At 34.7% G+C, this 17264-nt stretch overlaps 1 protein-coding gene across 1 annotated transcript; it reads left to right on the top strand.

Moving 5' to 3' along the window:
* Nucleotides 1-7942: 7942 nt before the first annotated feature.
* Nucleotides 7943-13433, top strand: STN7 (Serine/Threonine kinase domain protein). Its single transcript, XM_078307833.1, has 11 exons — nt 7943-8510; nt 8930-9019; nt 9398-9517; nt 10221-10325; nt 10468-10636; nt 10948-11041; nt 11577-11670; nt 11771-11827; nt 12218-12405; nt 12571-12796; nt 13063-13433. The coding sequence occupies exons 1-11, from the start codon at nt 8121-8123 to the stop codon at nt 13219-13221; spliced, it is 1692 nt and encodes a 563-aa protein (XP_078163959.1). The 5' UTR covers nt 7943-8120; the 3' UTR covers nt 13222-13433.
* Nucleotides 13434-17264: the final 3831 nt, after the last annotated feature.

The raw sequence follows: 17264 nt of genomic DNA on the forward strand, positions 1-17264 counted from the left end.
CTGACTCCTAAATGGGTTCAAGAAATCAAAGAGAGTTACTCGGAGGATGAATGGATTGAAGGGTTAAAGAAGAAATTAAATGATACTGAAGGGGTAGATGCAACTCACCATCTCTCAGAACATCAAGGAGTGCTATTTTACAAAGGTCGGGTATGTGTGGGTGATCATGGCCAGTGGAGAAATTCAATCCTGAAGGCAATGCATGATTCTACTATTGGGGGGCACTCTGGAATTACTGCAACATACCAGAGAATTAAAAAACAATTTTGCTGGCCGAATTTGAAAGAATCAGTGCATCAGTTCATAAGGTACTGTGATAACTGCCAACTAAACAAACCTGATTTCTTAGCCCCAGCTGGATTGTTGCAGCCATTACCCATACCTAAGGAGGCCTAGAGTAGTATCGGAATGGATTTTATAACGGGCTTGCCTAAGTCAAAAGGATATGAGGTTATAATGGTGGTAGTTGACCGCTTAACCAAATACTCACACTTCATTGCCTTGTCACACCCTTACACAGCATCTACTGTTGCCAAATCCTTTGTTGACCAAGTGTACAAGTTGCATGGACTTCCCACTGATATTGTATCAGATCGTGACCCTATCTTCACAAGTCGGTTTTGGCAAGAACTAATGGCCATCTTGGAGGTCAAGCTCAATATGAGCACCGCATATCACCCTCAGTCCGATGGCCAAACCGAGAAGGTGAATCAGTGCTTAGAATCTTATTTACGAGCTATGGTGTATGACAAACAAAAGAAATGGTCGAGTTACTTATCCCTGGCAGAATGGTGGTATAACTCAACGTATCACAGTGCCATAAAAACTTCACCTTTTGAAGCTTTATATGGGTATTCACCTCCTCAGCTTGGGTTAGGTAGCACACCAAAGAGTCAAGTGGATTCTGTCAACGTATTCCTACGAGATCGCCAAGCTGCCCTTGTTCAACTAAAAGCCAATTTGGTGAAGGCACAAGAAAGAATGAAGAGGCACGATGATAAACATAGGAGCGAAAGGAAATTCGAGAAAGGGGATTGGGTTTATCTCAAACTGCAACCATATCGTCAGATAACAGTAGCTGGAAGGGGGAATCAAAAGCTAAATTCGAAGTATTATGGTCCTTTTGAGGTGCTACAACGAATTGGTACTATGGCTTACAAACTGAATCTACCACCTAATTCGCAAATCCACCCAGTATTTCATGTTTCACAACTAAAGGCAAGGATTGGAGAGAATCAGATACCTTCTCCTAAGTTGCCAGTGATGGGACCAGAGGTGATTGTGACTCAAGTGCCAGAATTGATTTTGGCGAGGCGAATGGTTAAACGAGGAAATGCTGCAACAGCACAAATTTTAGTGAAGTGGCAAAACCAATCTCGTGATGATGCTACCTGGGAATATTATGAAGATGTCGCTCAGAAATTCCCTGCATTTATTCATGAGGACATGAATTTGTTTAAGGGGGGAGGTGTGCAGCAAAATAAAATTGAATTGGGAATGGCCGTTGGAATTAAAGAGAAGAAGAAGAAGAAGGGAAACGGTTCCCTCTGTTAAGTGGATTCCAGCCGTTAAAGGAAGTAGAGACTGAAAATAGGGACCCACCTAAACAGAAGCAACAGTTCCGTTAGAAGGAAGCAATCGTTAGATTCAATCAGTAGCGTTGAAGAATGAAGAGTGAGCTGATGAACGAGAAATCAAGAGAAGGATTTACTCAACCGTTTTCTGTTATTCTTGTTTCCTTGTAATCGCCTATATAAGGCTAGTGTATTCATTGAACAGATTTTATGAAATGAATAATCAGATTTCCTGAATTTCGCTCTATTCTGTTCTATGTCCCGTTCTTTCGTTTTCTCAATTTCCACCAAATTAGTTCCTTTCTTTGAGAGATACGATTTGATTCGTTCTCACCTGTAGTTGAGATCCAGTCTCGCTGCACAAATATCCAATTTTATATCTCACATATATAATTCTCATACAATTTTTTTCGCAATCCTACAACAGCCACCGAATTTCTCATTAACCTTCTAAATTTTAATCAACCAAACAAAAATAAAACGGAAACGAAAATTAAATGTATTTCTCTCGTTAATCATCCAAACATGATCTTCTATTTCATTTCATTCCCTTCTCCATCCAAACAGGGTGTTGGTTTGACAAATAAATACAACTTCTCGGATAGAGGGTCTGGACTCTGGAGTTCGATCGATTTCTTTTTTTAATCAAAGTTAGGGCATATTGAATTACTAATTGAAACATTGAACTAATGTATAAAATAATTATGTATTATATATTGTCAATTTATATTCAATTAAAAGCGATGATTGCAATTTATTACATATTAATTAAGCATTAATGTGACATGTAATCATGTAGAGTGTGGACTTTTGATTTGTCGAATTTAAAGTATTATATTTAAATAACATGTTAAGTGATGGACTCTAAATTACAAGACATTGTGAATTCAATGTGTATTGTACATATTAATTACCATAACTTCACTCCACTCAAAGAGAGTGCGTATCCTCTGAGATATCTCATATTTTGCGTGACCGATGTGTCCGGTGCCTATTTGGGGATGGAGCAGGGGTCAGTATTATTTGAGTCTTAAGATTCGTGCAGAACATATTTGAACATCTGAGATTTTTCAAAAAGTCATGCAAAATATGAGATATCTCAGAGAATGCGAGTTCACTCAGAGAGGGGTGTGATGTATTCACCAATAGGAGTTGGTGAGCACAATACTAAAAGTCTATCGGATTGTTTTCAAATGACAAATTCAAACCGTTGAAATCTATCTACTTTATGAGTGATGCATATATATGAAATTTTTTAAAAGTTTCAAATTCATTTAGTACAAAGTCAAGTAGTAAAAAAAATAAACATTTTATAAGTTAAGTTATAAGTTGTTTTATGTGTTTATTTTTTTTACTGCTTGATCTTGTATTAAATGGATTAAAAAAAAACTATATGCATGCATCATTCATAAAATAGATAAAATTTAACGATTTGAATTTGTCATTTGAAAACAATCCGATAAATTTTTAGAGTTGTGCTCACCAACCTCTCTTTGAATGTTAAACCCGCCAATGATATTTTATATTTATAAACAGTTCCAACAATTACTAATCACGAGAATCCATTGTTGTATAGATAAATTCTTATTAAATATTTGTTGAATTTCTCCAGTCTACTGACAAGCAAACGACAATATTATGCAATTTGAATAAATCGTCGTAACACTTTTAATATTATTAGATTTCTATCTTTATCTACTCGCTCTTGTTTACGAACTTATTTGTGCATGAAGACTTGTTTGTTTTGTTGTATTTTATTCTGTCTTATATTGCAAATTGAGAATTAAAAAGGAAGGGTTCAAATTTCGATCAAGACAACCACTTAACCCCCTTAGGTTGCATACAGGGACAACAAATAGATGCGTGTAAATATCCTATGAGTGAGGCTATGGTACTATGTACAGCGTGAATTGATTTATATCACAAATCAGTATTTTTATTGGTGAATCCGTCTGACATAATATTTACATGAATATGCACTGATAAATTAAATTTTATATTTTAAAAAAAGATACTATTTTTTAAATGGATAATTCTTTTTTTGTTTTTGAATGATCTGAAATTTTCAAATCCAAGTGATTTTCTATCCATCTACAAGAAATCAAGAATAGTAAATTTTCTTTAAAAAAATATGAATTTTAATTTACAAGTACATATTCAGTAAATTCAATGAAGATTAGGTGCTCACTCAGGGGTGGATTTACGTCTAGGAGGTGCTAAGCCACCCCATGATTTTGAAATTTTTAATCACGTAAGTTGAAATTTAATTGAATTTTTATTTTCTTATAGTTTTTATATAGTTTAGCCTCCCTCATAAAATATCAAATGTGTGCTTATAGTCTAGTGGTTAAAGCTCTATTTTATACCTGTGAGGTCTTGAGTTCAAATCTCACTAACTACAATTAATAATTATGCATTTTAATTTTTCAACCCCCTCTAAATAAATTTTCTAGTTTCGCCCTGTGCTTACTTATGTTATTCTTTATATTTTACACCTTGTTTGATAGTTGAAGTCGTGACTTAAATTAATCTATTTGAAAGAGTAAGATGTTGGAAAATGAACATATACTCATACAATGAGTTTTACAGGTATAGTAAGTGTGGAATAAGTTAATCCACATGGAAAGGAAGAATAAGTTGCTCCATATCAACTCATCTCTCGCTCCATCTTATTTCTATTTTACTTCTTATTTAGCGGCTTAAGTATGGAGTAAAGGGTTTGCTCTATGGCTTCACCTCTTTCTCCACAATAAAAATATGACCCATGATCATAGAGATCACGTTGAACAATTCGGATCGACCTCTAAATAGGGGTGCAAACGGGTCGGATATTACCTGTTTGTATTCGGATATTTGGATACGGATAGTTGCGGATTCGGATACAGATTTTTTTTATGCAAATTCAGATACAGATACGGATTGAGTTTCGGAATCGGATACGGATAATTATCCGTATCCGGATATTTTAATTTTTCGGATATCCGATAATAATCCCACCTCTCGGATCCGACGTCTTTCACTTCTAATTTAATTTCTCGTTTCGCACGTCGCACCCGTTCGACTTCTGACTTCTCTCACACGACTCACGGAGTTCACCTAATTTCGTGTTTCCCAACTCCCAAGCCCTAATTCTTTGACTTATCTCAAGCTATCAAGCAGCTATTTCTTCATTTCTCTCACGGAGAAGTCTCAAGCAACAAACAGGTATGAAATTCCATGCATTTTAATAATGCGATTGTGCTATACATAATTGTATCAGAAGCTGTTGAAGTGTTAGTGTGCGTACAAGACTGGGTCAGAGATGATAATTAAAAAAAGTATTATTTTCTTAATTATATCATTTTTCTATTAACTTAATAAAACTGTCTTAAATTCAAAACTAAAATCATATATAGTAATGTTGAGGCTCTACTGTTATTCTGTTGAGACTTTATTATTTTTCTATTTTTCTAACTTGGTCTATTGTTGTTATGTTGAGGCTCTAGTAATTAAGTGCAGAAAAACTGATAACACACTCATGTTTGTGCTATGCATATCCTAATTGATAATACACTTAGATGTGATCTACCTTTTGAAAATAATGTTGGCATAATATCCCATATAGGTCAAAATACAAATATACTAGTAATATGCTTCTTTAATCACATAAATATTGCATACTTAGGTTCTTTAGATTATCTAGGGAAAGATTGAAAAAAAAATGATAACAATCTAGAATATTTAGTTGTACTGAAAAAAATGATAACAATCGGATTCAGAGAGAAGTTGCTTTATGGTTGAAGTTATGTTAATTTAAATTGAGATTGCAAGCTTGGGTACCACTACAATGTAGTTATTTGATTTCTTTAGGTTACTGGTAAACTGGTACGTGGGTTGAGACATGCTCATTTCATACATGAAATATGTAGTTGTATTATTTTACTTTTATACTTTGATAGATGCTTAGAGTTAAAATAAATATCTTTGTTCGGTAAAAAATGATGTACTTCGATTTTTTGGATTACATTTACACTTTCTGAATTCATATGTTATAGGTATTAAGTTCATGTTATTTGGATAAGAGACACCAATATGGATTCTTAATTTTAAAAATCATATATTAATTTCAATTAATATTTTAATTTCAGGTCGTACGACATCAATTTTTTAATTTATTAAGGAAACAGAAGAAGATGGATCTTGCTTTGAAGATGGTGATAGTGATTGATGTGTTAAGAGAATATTTTTTGTTTTAGAATTATATATGTTTAGAGAGAATATCTTTTGTGCTGTTATATTTTGATTGAAATTATGGTTATGTTGGTGAATTTTAGTTAAATAGATATATATTTTGTAATACCGTAACAAGTTAATTAGACATATATTTTAAATTAGAAATCCGAATTATATCCGAATCCGTATTTGTATATGAAAATATCCGATCCGTATCCAATTAATATCTGATCCGTATCTGATTAATATCCAATTCGTATCCGTATCCGAAAAAAAATACGGATACGGATATGAGTTAAGCACTATCCGATCCGTTTGCACCCCTACCTCTAAAACTTTCAAACAAAAAATTTTAATTTACAGTGTAAGCCAATATGCGCTATGCGCGCATAGTACCATAGCCTGGCTCATATTCTTTATAGTTAATCAATGGCGACCCAAACATCTATGATATGTTCAATTTAATTGATATATGATTTCATGAATAATTATATTCATTTTCACATTAATTGTTCGATTACATCGACGCTAGCAACAATGCTAAAATTTATACTATAATAAGATAAATTATTATTTTTTCAATAGTCCGCAATTTTTATTCATAGGAAAAGCAAAAAAAAAAAAAATGAGAATGGTTGCAAAGAAATTTCAAAAACAGGAAGGCAGGATTGGCCCATGGCATCCCTGCGGGATGCCATGCCAAACTTCAGTTCTATAGGAAAAAAAAAAATTAATATGGGACGCCACGGGCTTATGGCATCTCATTTTTTTTTTCTTTTTGTTGGTTGGAATGGTTTATGGCGTCCCACTATAATATATATATATATTTTTTTTTAAGATTTGGAGAAGGATATGCCATGCCGTTCCACTATAATATATATTTTCAGAGCTGAGGTTTGGCATGGCGTCTCGCAGGGACGCCATGGGCCGATCCTGCCTTTCTATTTTTGAAATTTCTCCGCAAGCGTTCTCATTTTTAATATATTTTTTTTTTGCTTTTTGTATAAATAAAAATTGCGGGATGTTAAAATTATGAATAATTATGAATAATTCTGAACAAACTGCAAATTTTAAGAGTTAATATATTACTCTTAAATTAAAAAAATTAATAACCAAGTTATATTTATAAACCATTTGCCGTAATTTAGTCTAAAAATAAAATCGAAAATTCAATCACTGAAAGTCTTCCTCAAAATAGGGCAGCTTGCTAGATTGTTTTCACCCTTTATCAGAACTATTGTCGTGTTCGTGAGCCATAAAGGAAACATATTATAAGAAAATAAATAAACTCATACAAAATGCTATATTTTCATAAAAATATTAGATTAAATGACATATGCACATAAATAATATTTTTTAAATGAATATTAAATAACATTTTTTTTAATCTTTTTGACATAGTTTCATAAAAAAATCTCAAACAAAATGCCATATTAAATGACTAATAACATTTCTTAAATCTTAAATAATATAAAAACTTCTTAAAAAAATGAAGGCATGACCAATCAATTAAAAAATCGTTAAATGAAATTTAAAAAATAGAAAAAAAATCATGACCAATCAGAAAGATAATACAATTTGCGTGTGAAGAGTAGGTGTCTAAATAAATTTAGACTTCTATGCATAAAAAAACATAAACATGATTTATAAAATCATAATACCTGATCAGAGGACTAATATTCAATTTGAAATTTCATGTTTTAGTCAAACCCGTTGACGGATCTGAACATCTACGTGCTTAATATAAGAATGAAGATTATAACTTTTGTTCATGTTTCATCTCGAAAATAAATTTACTTATTAGAGGAAGAATTGAATTCTACTTGATACAAATATTGATCAAATAGAATACAATATCGAAAATGAATAACAAAGTTAAATATTTTTCACTGAGACGTGTCATCAAGCATTTCTGTTGAATTAATTAATAATTATTATCAAATTTAAATATATGATCACGCAATAAAATAATTTATTTTATACAGTGAATTAATTTTTCCACGTTGATGTAATAATAATTAATCTAGTATTTAAAATATTCTGGATGATAATTAAGAAATTCCTCTTTAATTAGTCCGGACAAATGGCAGCCACGAGCATCCTCCGCCTAGCTTCTCACCTCAGCCACAAATAATTTTCTTTCTCCCCTTGGAATCACTAATATACAGAAAAATAAAAATGGATAACAATAGAAATATTTTCGGTCCCACATATCAGTGACACTCCCCTGGAAAGAAAACAAAAGAAAACTCTTTATTTTCATTCCCGCTACAAAGATCAGTCTCCAAGCAGCAGAGGTAAAGAAAAAACCATAAAAGAAAAAGAAGAAGAAAAATGGCCACCACCACCGGTGGCCTCCGCCTCTCCTCTACCTCACCTTTTCTTTCGAACATTAACCTGCTCCAGCGGTACAACAGAAGGAAAATTAAACCCCTCTCGCCATCTCCTCGTGCGGCCGTCTCCCCAGACACAGTCTCGGATCTCCTGCAGCATCTGGTGGTTGGGGTCGGTGTGGGGCTCCCATGCACAGTAATGGAGTGTGGGGATATTATATACCGAAGCACGCTTCCAAGAAATGAGGGTTTGACAGTGACAATACAGGGGGCTGCACTGCTGGCTGCCGCAGCTTCGTATCTCTGGGCAACGCCAGGTGTCGCACCTGGTTTTTTTGATATGTTTGTCTTGGCTTTTTGGGAGAGAGTATTCAGACCTTCCTTCCGCAAGGTATCAGATTATTAGTGCCCGTACCTATCCTGACTGGCACGAGGTGGTTCCAGGTTGTTATTATAGTTACAGTTTAATCAATAGTAATCACCTGTAGTGTCCGGTGCATTTTTCTGGTACCAATCCTCACCTGGCAGGTCAGGCACCTGTGTTGTACTACTGTTCAGAAACTGTGTGGCGCCTAGTGAGTTTCCACTTTTCATCAATATTGGGTTGTTCATTGCAGCATGAACCATATAATACGTGCACCAGGTTGCAAGTACCACCTCCGTTGCAAGGGAATACTGGTACCAGTTAGTGGTACCTGACTAGGCAGCAGGTACCAATGAGACGATGTTTTTGTTAACTAATGCAGAATCACTAACTATGGAAAATTTGACTAAGTTTCGTATTCACTAATTTAGTAATTTTATATCTAGGATGATTTTGTACTTGGTAAAAAGCTGGGAGAAGGTGCATTTGGAGTTGTTTACAAGGCCTCCTTGTCAAAGCCCAAACCTGCTGTCAAGGTACAGATTTTGTTGTGTTAATTATAGTATTTGCTACCATCTGCAGATAACTGAAAAATTCTTGGCTATCACCGACAACTTAGGGAAATACTGGGAATCATTTGCTTACTAGTTAAAACTATTAGTTGTAAAGTAAGTGTTGTCATTGCCAACAACCCTTAGCTTTAGTTCGTTTTGGTACCCAGTGAAAATGGGGTTCACTTTTTGGGGGTAAAATTTTCAATATTATACTTGACACACCACCCATCACATTGATCACAGGTGATACCCAAATGAAAAATGAAAGCTAGGGGATCAGATGTTGTTTGAACAGATATATAAGTTTTCTCTTTTTTGAAAACAATGAATAAAAGTTGCTTTTGGTGATAAAAATGAAAGCTAGGAGATCTTGTGCTGAAGAAGGCGACAGAATATGGAGCAGTAGAGATTTGGATGAATGAGAGGGTGCGCAGGGCCTGCGCCAGCAGCTGTGCCGACTTTGTCTATGGCTTTCTGGAGGTCTTTTATAGAAATTTAACTTTATATATTTAATGATTGTGTAAATGCCATTATCATAGTGAGAAGTTTGCAAAATAGTTCCTGTCTACCTATTTAAGAAAATATCGCAAAATGTCCCTCCCTCGTTAGGATCTGTAATCGAGACCCTTCTCGCTTTTTGAGAATTCCAATTGCACCAGCCTGGTAAAAATCGAGATGATTAAGTTCATTTGCGAAATCTGTATGTACATATCTTTAAAACAAATGTTTTTGAGTTGATTTCTTGGCTGTTATTGTTAAATTAAAACTATAGTTTGTCAATATTGGAAAATTAAGAATCTTACCTGAATTATGGAAAATTCGCAAGGAATTTCTTCACCAAAATTGCAAAATGATGTTGTCTATAATCTGAGAATTTGAAACTTTTCTCCGTCATTAGAAATTGTGGATCAGGTGCTTCTCTTTATTTCATGGGAATTTATTTATGGTATCCCTTTAAAGTATCCTCAACCTTTAAAAAAAATGATATTGAAGATAGCTATTGTTTTCTTAGTGCTCCTATATACATTTTGGAATACAAATGCAACCGAAATTATGATCAGAATTTTACTGGTAATGCTAAAAATGGTACATGATCAAATCTGTATATTTGTTATTTAATGATTCAAACCATATTTTTTCGCACTTTACGAATTTATATCTTTGTGTATTTTTCTAATTGTAGAGCAAATCAAAAGGTAAAGGGGCCGAAGAGTATTGGCTGATCTGGCGGTATGAGGGAGAAGAAACCCTATTTGGCCTTATGCAAAGCAAAGAGTTCCCTTATAATGTAAGCATGTCATTTTGCATTGTTATCACAGAAATGATGGTTGTTAAAGGATCTTTTTATTATGGTATTCGTGGACCTTCTTATAATAGAATCTATGTAACATTTAGAAATGCACAATTACTAATGTTTAGGTATGAATTAGGTAGAGACAAAGATCTTAGGAGATGTGCAAGACTTGCCAAAGGGGGTAGATAGAGAAAATAGAATCATTCAGACTGTCCTGAGGCAGCTCTTGTTTGCCTTAGACGGGCTCCACTCGACTGGGATTGTGCATAGAGACATTAAACCACAAAATCTCATCTTCTCTGAAGGTACAGCCTAAGTTGATCATACATACTGAAATATGTGCAATGCCCATGTACCTTATAAATTTTGACCCTGGAATTATTGTAACTCAAAAACTGGTTTTCAGCAACCAGTGTATATCAAATACATTTTTTAAATCGCATATATGTTTCAGAACTTTGTTAGGACTTGGGACAAGCACACTACATTACTACCAAAAACAAATAGAAATTGGTTCAAGGAGGGATGTATTTCCTCCATTTCAATCAAAAATTACAACACAAACTATCTAAGGCATGTATTTAAATTGCTTGGTTTTTTTTTTGTAAATCTGTAGCGTCTCGTTCCTTCAAAATAATTGATCTCGGAGCTGCAGCTGATTTGAGGGTTGGCATCAACTATATTCCAAAGGAGTTCCTTCTAGACCCACGGTAATCTTTTATATCACCTAATCCAGGGGCTGAGCCAGGGAGTATCAGGATAGGGCATAACTTTATAATTAATTTGTACCGAAGGCTTATTTTTACAACTTTTTTACAGAAAAACATAGCACACTGCATATTTTTTAAATTCTTTTGGATCGGGGGTGGCAAATGCCTGCCCCTGCCCAAGTGTGTCTCCACCACTGCCTATTTCCTGGAATTGTGAATGGACCACGTATTATCTTGCTCATTACTTCACAATGCACACAAAGTGTGCCACCATGCTCACTGATTCTTTCTACACAAATGAGGAAATATGGGCAATTCAGGCATTTTCAATGATCATGAGATAGGAGAGATATAGGTCGTATATTTAATATTTAATGCACATGACACTTAATGTATTGTATGGGCATGATAAGACTGTTGCATTTACGCTTCCATTCAGGTATACAGCACCAGAGCAATATATAAATTTAATGCACATGACACTTAATGTATTGTATGGGCATGATAAGACTGTTGCATTTACGCTTCCATTCAGGTATACAGCACCAGAGCAATATATAATGAGTACGCAAACTCCATCAGCACCTTCTGCTCCTGTTGCAACTGCTTTATCACCAGTCCTTTGGCAGGTTTGTTTTCATAATTTGTCTGTATTAAAGGGACTTCCTGTTTTAGTTTCACGAAATTTTCATTATGTCAGTTTATTGATAGTAATTGTTTGTTTAACAGATGAACCTTCCTGATAGATTTGATATATACAGCCTTGGCCTGATTTTTCTTCAAATGGTGAGTTTGACTATTGAAGTTAAATTTTTAGTTTCTATAGCCTTTGGACTTCTTGTGTACTCCATTCTATAGAACAAATTATTACAATGTCTACCCGAACAAGAATATCATGGGTATAATTGCTAAAGCTCTTATTTCAGATTTCACTCTCAAACATAGATTAGTGGAACACAAGGGTAATTTGGCCAACTTTTTTTGTTTAAAAAAAAGTGGTTAAATGGATTGCATGGAGATGCTTCTCATGCCATTTTTGGGGGGTAATTTGTAATATTATTTCCATCTGGTAAGGTAATCGGTATAATGTTGAGGAAGAATAGATTAAAATCTCTTAATATTGTGCAAAATTCCTGAGTCCATACTAACAAGCATCTCGAAGTTCTTTAAATTTAGGCATTTCCTGCATTGCGCACTGATAGCAGCTTGATCCAATTCAACCGCCAGCTCAAACGGGTCAATTATGATTTGGAGGCCTGGCGTAGAACAGTTGAACCACGTGCTGCACCTGATCTCCGCAAGGGGTTCGAAATACTGGATTTAGACGGTGGTATCGGCTGGGAGCTTTTGACCTCGATGATCAGGTATTTATACATATGCCATCCAATTTAGTTAAGATATTGTGAACTATATGGTAGCAGATCGGATATCCTCTAGCTGGTACCAGATGCTAGAGTTGCATCCTGTCTACTACTAGTGAGTGGATATTAATTATTTTCTTGTATGTACTTTTTGTATATTCCTCCAAGATATAAGGCGAGGCAAAGGGTAAGTGCAAAGGCTGCCTTGGCGCACCCATACTTCAACAGGGAAGGTCTTTTGGGGCTCTCTGTCATGCAAAATTTGAGGCTCCTCCTGTTCAGAGCAACCCAGAAGGATTATAGTGAGGCGGCCAAATGGGTTACAGGGTTGATGGCCAGATCTGGCACTGAGTCTGTTGGGGGTTTCACTGAAGCTCAGCTCCAACAACTTTTGGTATGTATACCTTACCATTCTACAGATTTGACAATTTTTAATATGAAAATATTGTTCCTTCATTAACATCTGGCTCTGGCACTATAGTATTACCATAGGATCTGACAATTTTAAACTAAATGAAGTTCGCATCTTCAGGATATACATTGCATTAAATTTAAAAGCTCAGGAGCTATTTAAGAGTTTATATCCATTTTTTTTTGGAAGGGAGAGCTGGTCACCGGCCTTTTCAAGTGCGCTAATATTTGATTTTGTGTATCTTGTAGGAAATTGAGCCAAAGAAGGGGAGTGCACAGAGGAATGTGCTTGCCTCTCTTTTGCGTGTACAAAGGAAGATCATAAAAACACTGAATGAGAGCATGGATGAACTTACACAGCAACGAAAAAGCCTCTGGTGGAGCCGTTGGATTCCCAGGGAGGATTGAGTTGGGTGTGAATAATATAAACATGCGTACATTAACTTGAACTGGAAATTTTGTGCAGTACAATTATAGTGTAAATCATTTAACTCTGAACCAAGCAGATGTATATATTTTTTCTGCAAGATTATCAATATTGGATTAGATTGGCTGATTTGCCAAAGCTAAATACAAGTCCTTTGTAAATTCCTTGAAATCAGAATTATATGTAAATTCCGGCTAAATGCCAACTGGCGTGTTACACATCTGCATGTGATGGAGGGAAAGGCCAATGGGGAGAAAGATCAATGATTTAGTATCGTATATACACAAGGTGTTAGAAAGTCTCGGTGAACTGGGATTGAAATGAGATGGTGCCATGGTGGTGAAAGAGCCCTTCCAGCTCAAGGCAGAATAAGGCATAGTGTTTCTAAATTATAGATGAACAGTTGCGACTGAAAAAAAAAATGATGGCTAATATTGGCTATGGATAGAACAAAGATTTGAATTGTTCTCTTGTTGTTCTAAACAAAAAAAAAAAAAAAAGGCCATTCAAACAGGATTCTTGCTTTCATTTCTTCTTTCGAAAGCCAACAAAATGCGCAAGCTTTCAGTTTATTGAAGTTGATATTAAAACAAAAGGAATTTGTTCCTGCAGACCCTAATTCAACCAAGATGCCGCCATTTTTGCATCGCATACAATCATCAAAATACAACCAACAAATTAGAATATTAAAAAACTAATTCAACCGTTCACCGAGTAAGTCTTGATCAGTGTTTTCAATGTTCTCCTCTTGGTTGCTGACTATTTCAGATCGAAATCTATGCTCCACTGGAGTGTTACTCGGGTTTCATTCTGAGAGGAAAATTAACTGTTAATAAAATATAAGATGTTTGAAATGAGAGCAAAAAATTTGTACAAAAATATTATACAAGCAAATATTAGGAACGGAAAATATTAAAAACATTGATCTTCAACACTAAAAGCCTCGTTTATTTCACTGACTTTTTATAGCATTTCCAAAAAAATATATATATATATTAAAAGTACGGCACCATTTTGGTGAAATGTTGAAAAATAGCTCGATTTTTTTTTCTTTAAGGAAGTGCTTCCCTCGTAATGTGAAACGTCTTTGCGATTTTTTTTATGATGTTAAAACATTGAGAGCTGATAACTGATCTGTGCTAACTACAATAATTATTTGGAAAAATTACAAAAATTCTAGCACTGAATTATTTTCTAAAGTATGAATACCTATGTGCGAAAGTATTTATATTTATGAACGGAAGTATTTATACATGTGAGGCAAATAATTTTAATATAAACAATTATCGTTCCAACCATATCTCTCAAACGTACCCGTACCATAAGTACATGTGGAGACCACTCAAACTACATGGGGATCCATGCACGTTTTAGAGGTGGGTTTTTTTTTCTCCTTTCAACCTCGTCCATATTTATGACGATTTGCGAATAATTTTGCGAATCTAAAACCACGAACATCTTCTACATAATTTTCTCTTTCAAAATGAGATTCACGATGACATATTTTCGGACTTGTCATCACACAAATATTTATACCTCGTCGTGCAAGTATTTTTTACATATGACATTAGATGACATTTAAAAGTAATAATATTAAGTATTGCAAGTATTTTATACATATGCACTGAAGTATCTAGACCTATGTGGTAAATTATTTTTGTTAGAGGAATGTTGACATGGAGACGATTGAAAAATGTTGATGCGGGGATATGGAGTCCCCACTACTTCATTAAAGAAAGATTGACGCGGGGACGATTGGGGAGCTGGAAAAAAAAGAATGATCATAACAAGTTACGCATCAAAGTATTCATTTTTCAAGTGTTAATATTTTATCTTCTAAGTATTTATATTTGTGAAGGTTGACGAAAGAACGATTGCGGAAACTAAAAAGGGAGGGGGTATATAGTTAGTGGGGACCATAGAAGAAGAGTGTTGCAGGGATTTTAGAATAATAATTAGTGGGGACCATATAATATATTTTTAGAATAATCAATAGTGGAAATCATAATACATAATTTCTCTAAATGAGGTGTGTAAATTTTGAGATACTAGAGTGAAGGTACTCAAGGGCGGAGCCAAAAATTTATTGTTAGAGGTCAATATTAGCAAACTTTTAAATTGGAGAAGAAAATATAATATGGAGATAAACACTGAATACAATTAGTAAATTATATGGGAATTTATTATGGTTGAAATTATAATATTTTTCTAAATATTATAAATAGCATGTTTAAACATAATTATTTCAAGTATAAATGGGGGTCAACCTAGGGATGGCAAAAAAGTCCAATTGGCTCGGCGGCTTGGTCGGTCCGACACTGTGATGGGTCAGGTAAGGGTGGGCCTAGAGACGGGCCGGGCTGGGTTTGGGCTTATATCGAAGTCCACAGGCAGCCCATGGGCCTTTATGTTAAAAAAATAAGCAGACTAGTCGCCTTTATTTGCTATTAAACTATAAATTATTTTGTTGCTCTAGTAGCAAAATGACATTGTTGTTTGTTATTAAACTATGAATTATTTTTTTCCATTAGAAAAATCATATTATGAATTGTTTTGTTTTTTGTACGATTCATTTGATGTGGTTGAATATAGATGGGCCAGCGGGTATGGGTGGGCCAGGTAGATCCATGGACTGGGATAGGCAAGGATGAGAAGGCATGGGCTTGGGGGAAAGGCCCATGGGCGGGCCGGGCATAGATTTTCAAGTCCATCAGATTAGGCCAGGCAAGTGGGCTATCAGTTTTTAACGGGCAGGTCGGGCATGAGCTTAGTAAAATACCCGTGAGCTCGGCCCATATATTGCCATCCCTAGATCGACCCCCATTCATCTCAACTAAATCCATCTCTGAAAGTACTCAAATAATTATTCTACAACATTATTTATATTGGTCGTTGTTATTGAGAAGTTACCTAATATAGTAATATTATTTGTCGAAAAAGTATCAAAACATTGCTACGCAGTACGCAGTACAAAACAAACTTATTATGTAAATACGTAATTTCTTAACTTAAAAAAAAACGGTGAAAAACGCTTCACGAGAAAGCGTTCGTGTTGTTTTTTTGACATTTCACCAAAACGGTACCCATTTTTTTAATATTTTTTAGGAAATGCTAAAAGAAAAAATATCCCTTAAAAGTCCTGCTAGCTCCCCCACCCGTCCCAATTTTTTTTTTTTCCGAAGTTTTTTTATTCGAAACTTGTGCTGCTATTATACTGTCCCTCTTAAGTCTTTGCGTAAAGTAAAGAAAATTGATTTACCGCACTTATTTCTTTTTTCTTCTTTTCTTTGAAGAAGGGCTAGACGGGCTTCATTGATACAAGATTTGCCATACTTACCATTCTAAATGTCATATCAAAAATCAATCTCAGATCGTTACCGATTTCCTTGTATATCCCTCAATAAATGCATATAACCTGAAATGGAGTGCGTATCCTCTGAGATATCTCAACTTTTGCGTGACCGACGTGTTCTGTGCCTATTCGGAGGTGATGTAGGGTTCAGTATTATGCGTGCTTTGAGATTCGTGCAGAATGTATTTAAACGGTTGGGATTTTCCATGAAGTCACGCAAAGTTCGAGATATCTCAGAGATACGAATTCCCTGAAATGTCTCGCCAGTAGAAAAGAGAATCTTTCAACTTTACCTGACTTCTTATCAACATACTTAGATCTTGAACCATATTATTAGAGGATGAATTAGAATTTTAATAAATGAGAATCAATTATAAAAAACATTCATGCTCCTTATGAGGATTAATTTTTTTTTTCTTTTTAAGTAAAGTTTGAAGTGAAACCATCCAACTAGTTTTATTTATTTATTAATGCCGTAGGCACATAACACGCACACTCTACTCCATTTTTTTTTTTTAAATAGAATTCATTTAAATTATTTAAACAGAACAAGCCTAGTTTGATTGGATTTTCTAAAACTAACCTCCACCGATCCCTAGAATCGGTGGAGCAAAAAAAAACCATTCTACACCGGTCCTACGGACCGGTAGAGCCAACTTTCGCACCTGGAGA

This window comes from Carex rostrata, chromosome 9, assembly GCF_964058835.1.
Source record: "Carex rostrata chromosome 9, lpCarRost1.2, whole genome shotgun sequence".
NCBI classification, from domain to species: Eukaryota; Viridiplantae; Streptophyta; class Magnoliopsida; order Poales; family Cyperaceae; genus Carex; species Carex rostrata.

Bases quoted from the DNA above. Each gene is read 5' to 3' on its own strand.
- STN7 (XM_078307833.1), top strand. From the start codon at position 8,121: ATGGCCACCACCACCGGTGGCCTCCGCCTCTCCTCTACCTCACCTTTT. The intron at 10,637-10,947 runs GTACAGCCTAAG...GTAAATCTGTAG, and splicing joins AAATCTCATCTTCTCTGAAG to CGTCTCGTTCCTTCAAAATA. The intron at 11,671-11,770 runs GTTTGTTTTCAT...TTTGTTTAACAG, and splicing joins TATCACCAGTCCTTTGGCAG to ATGAACCTTCCTGATAGATT.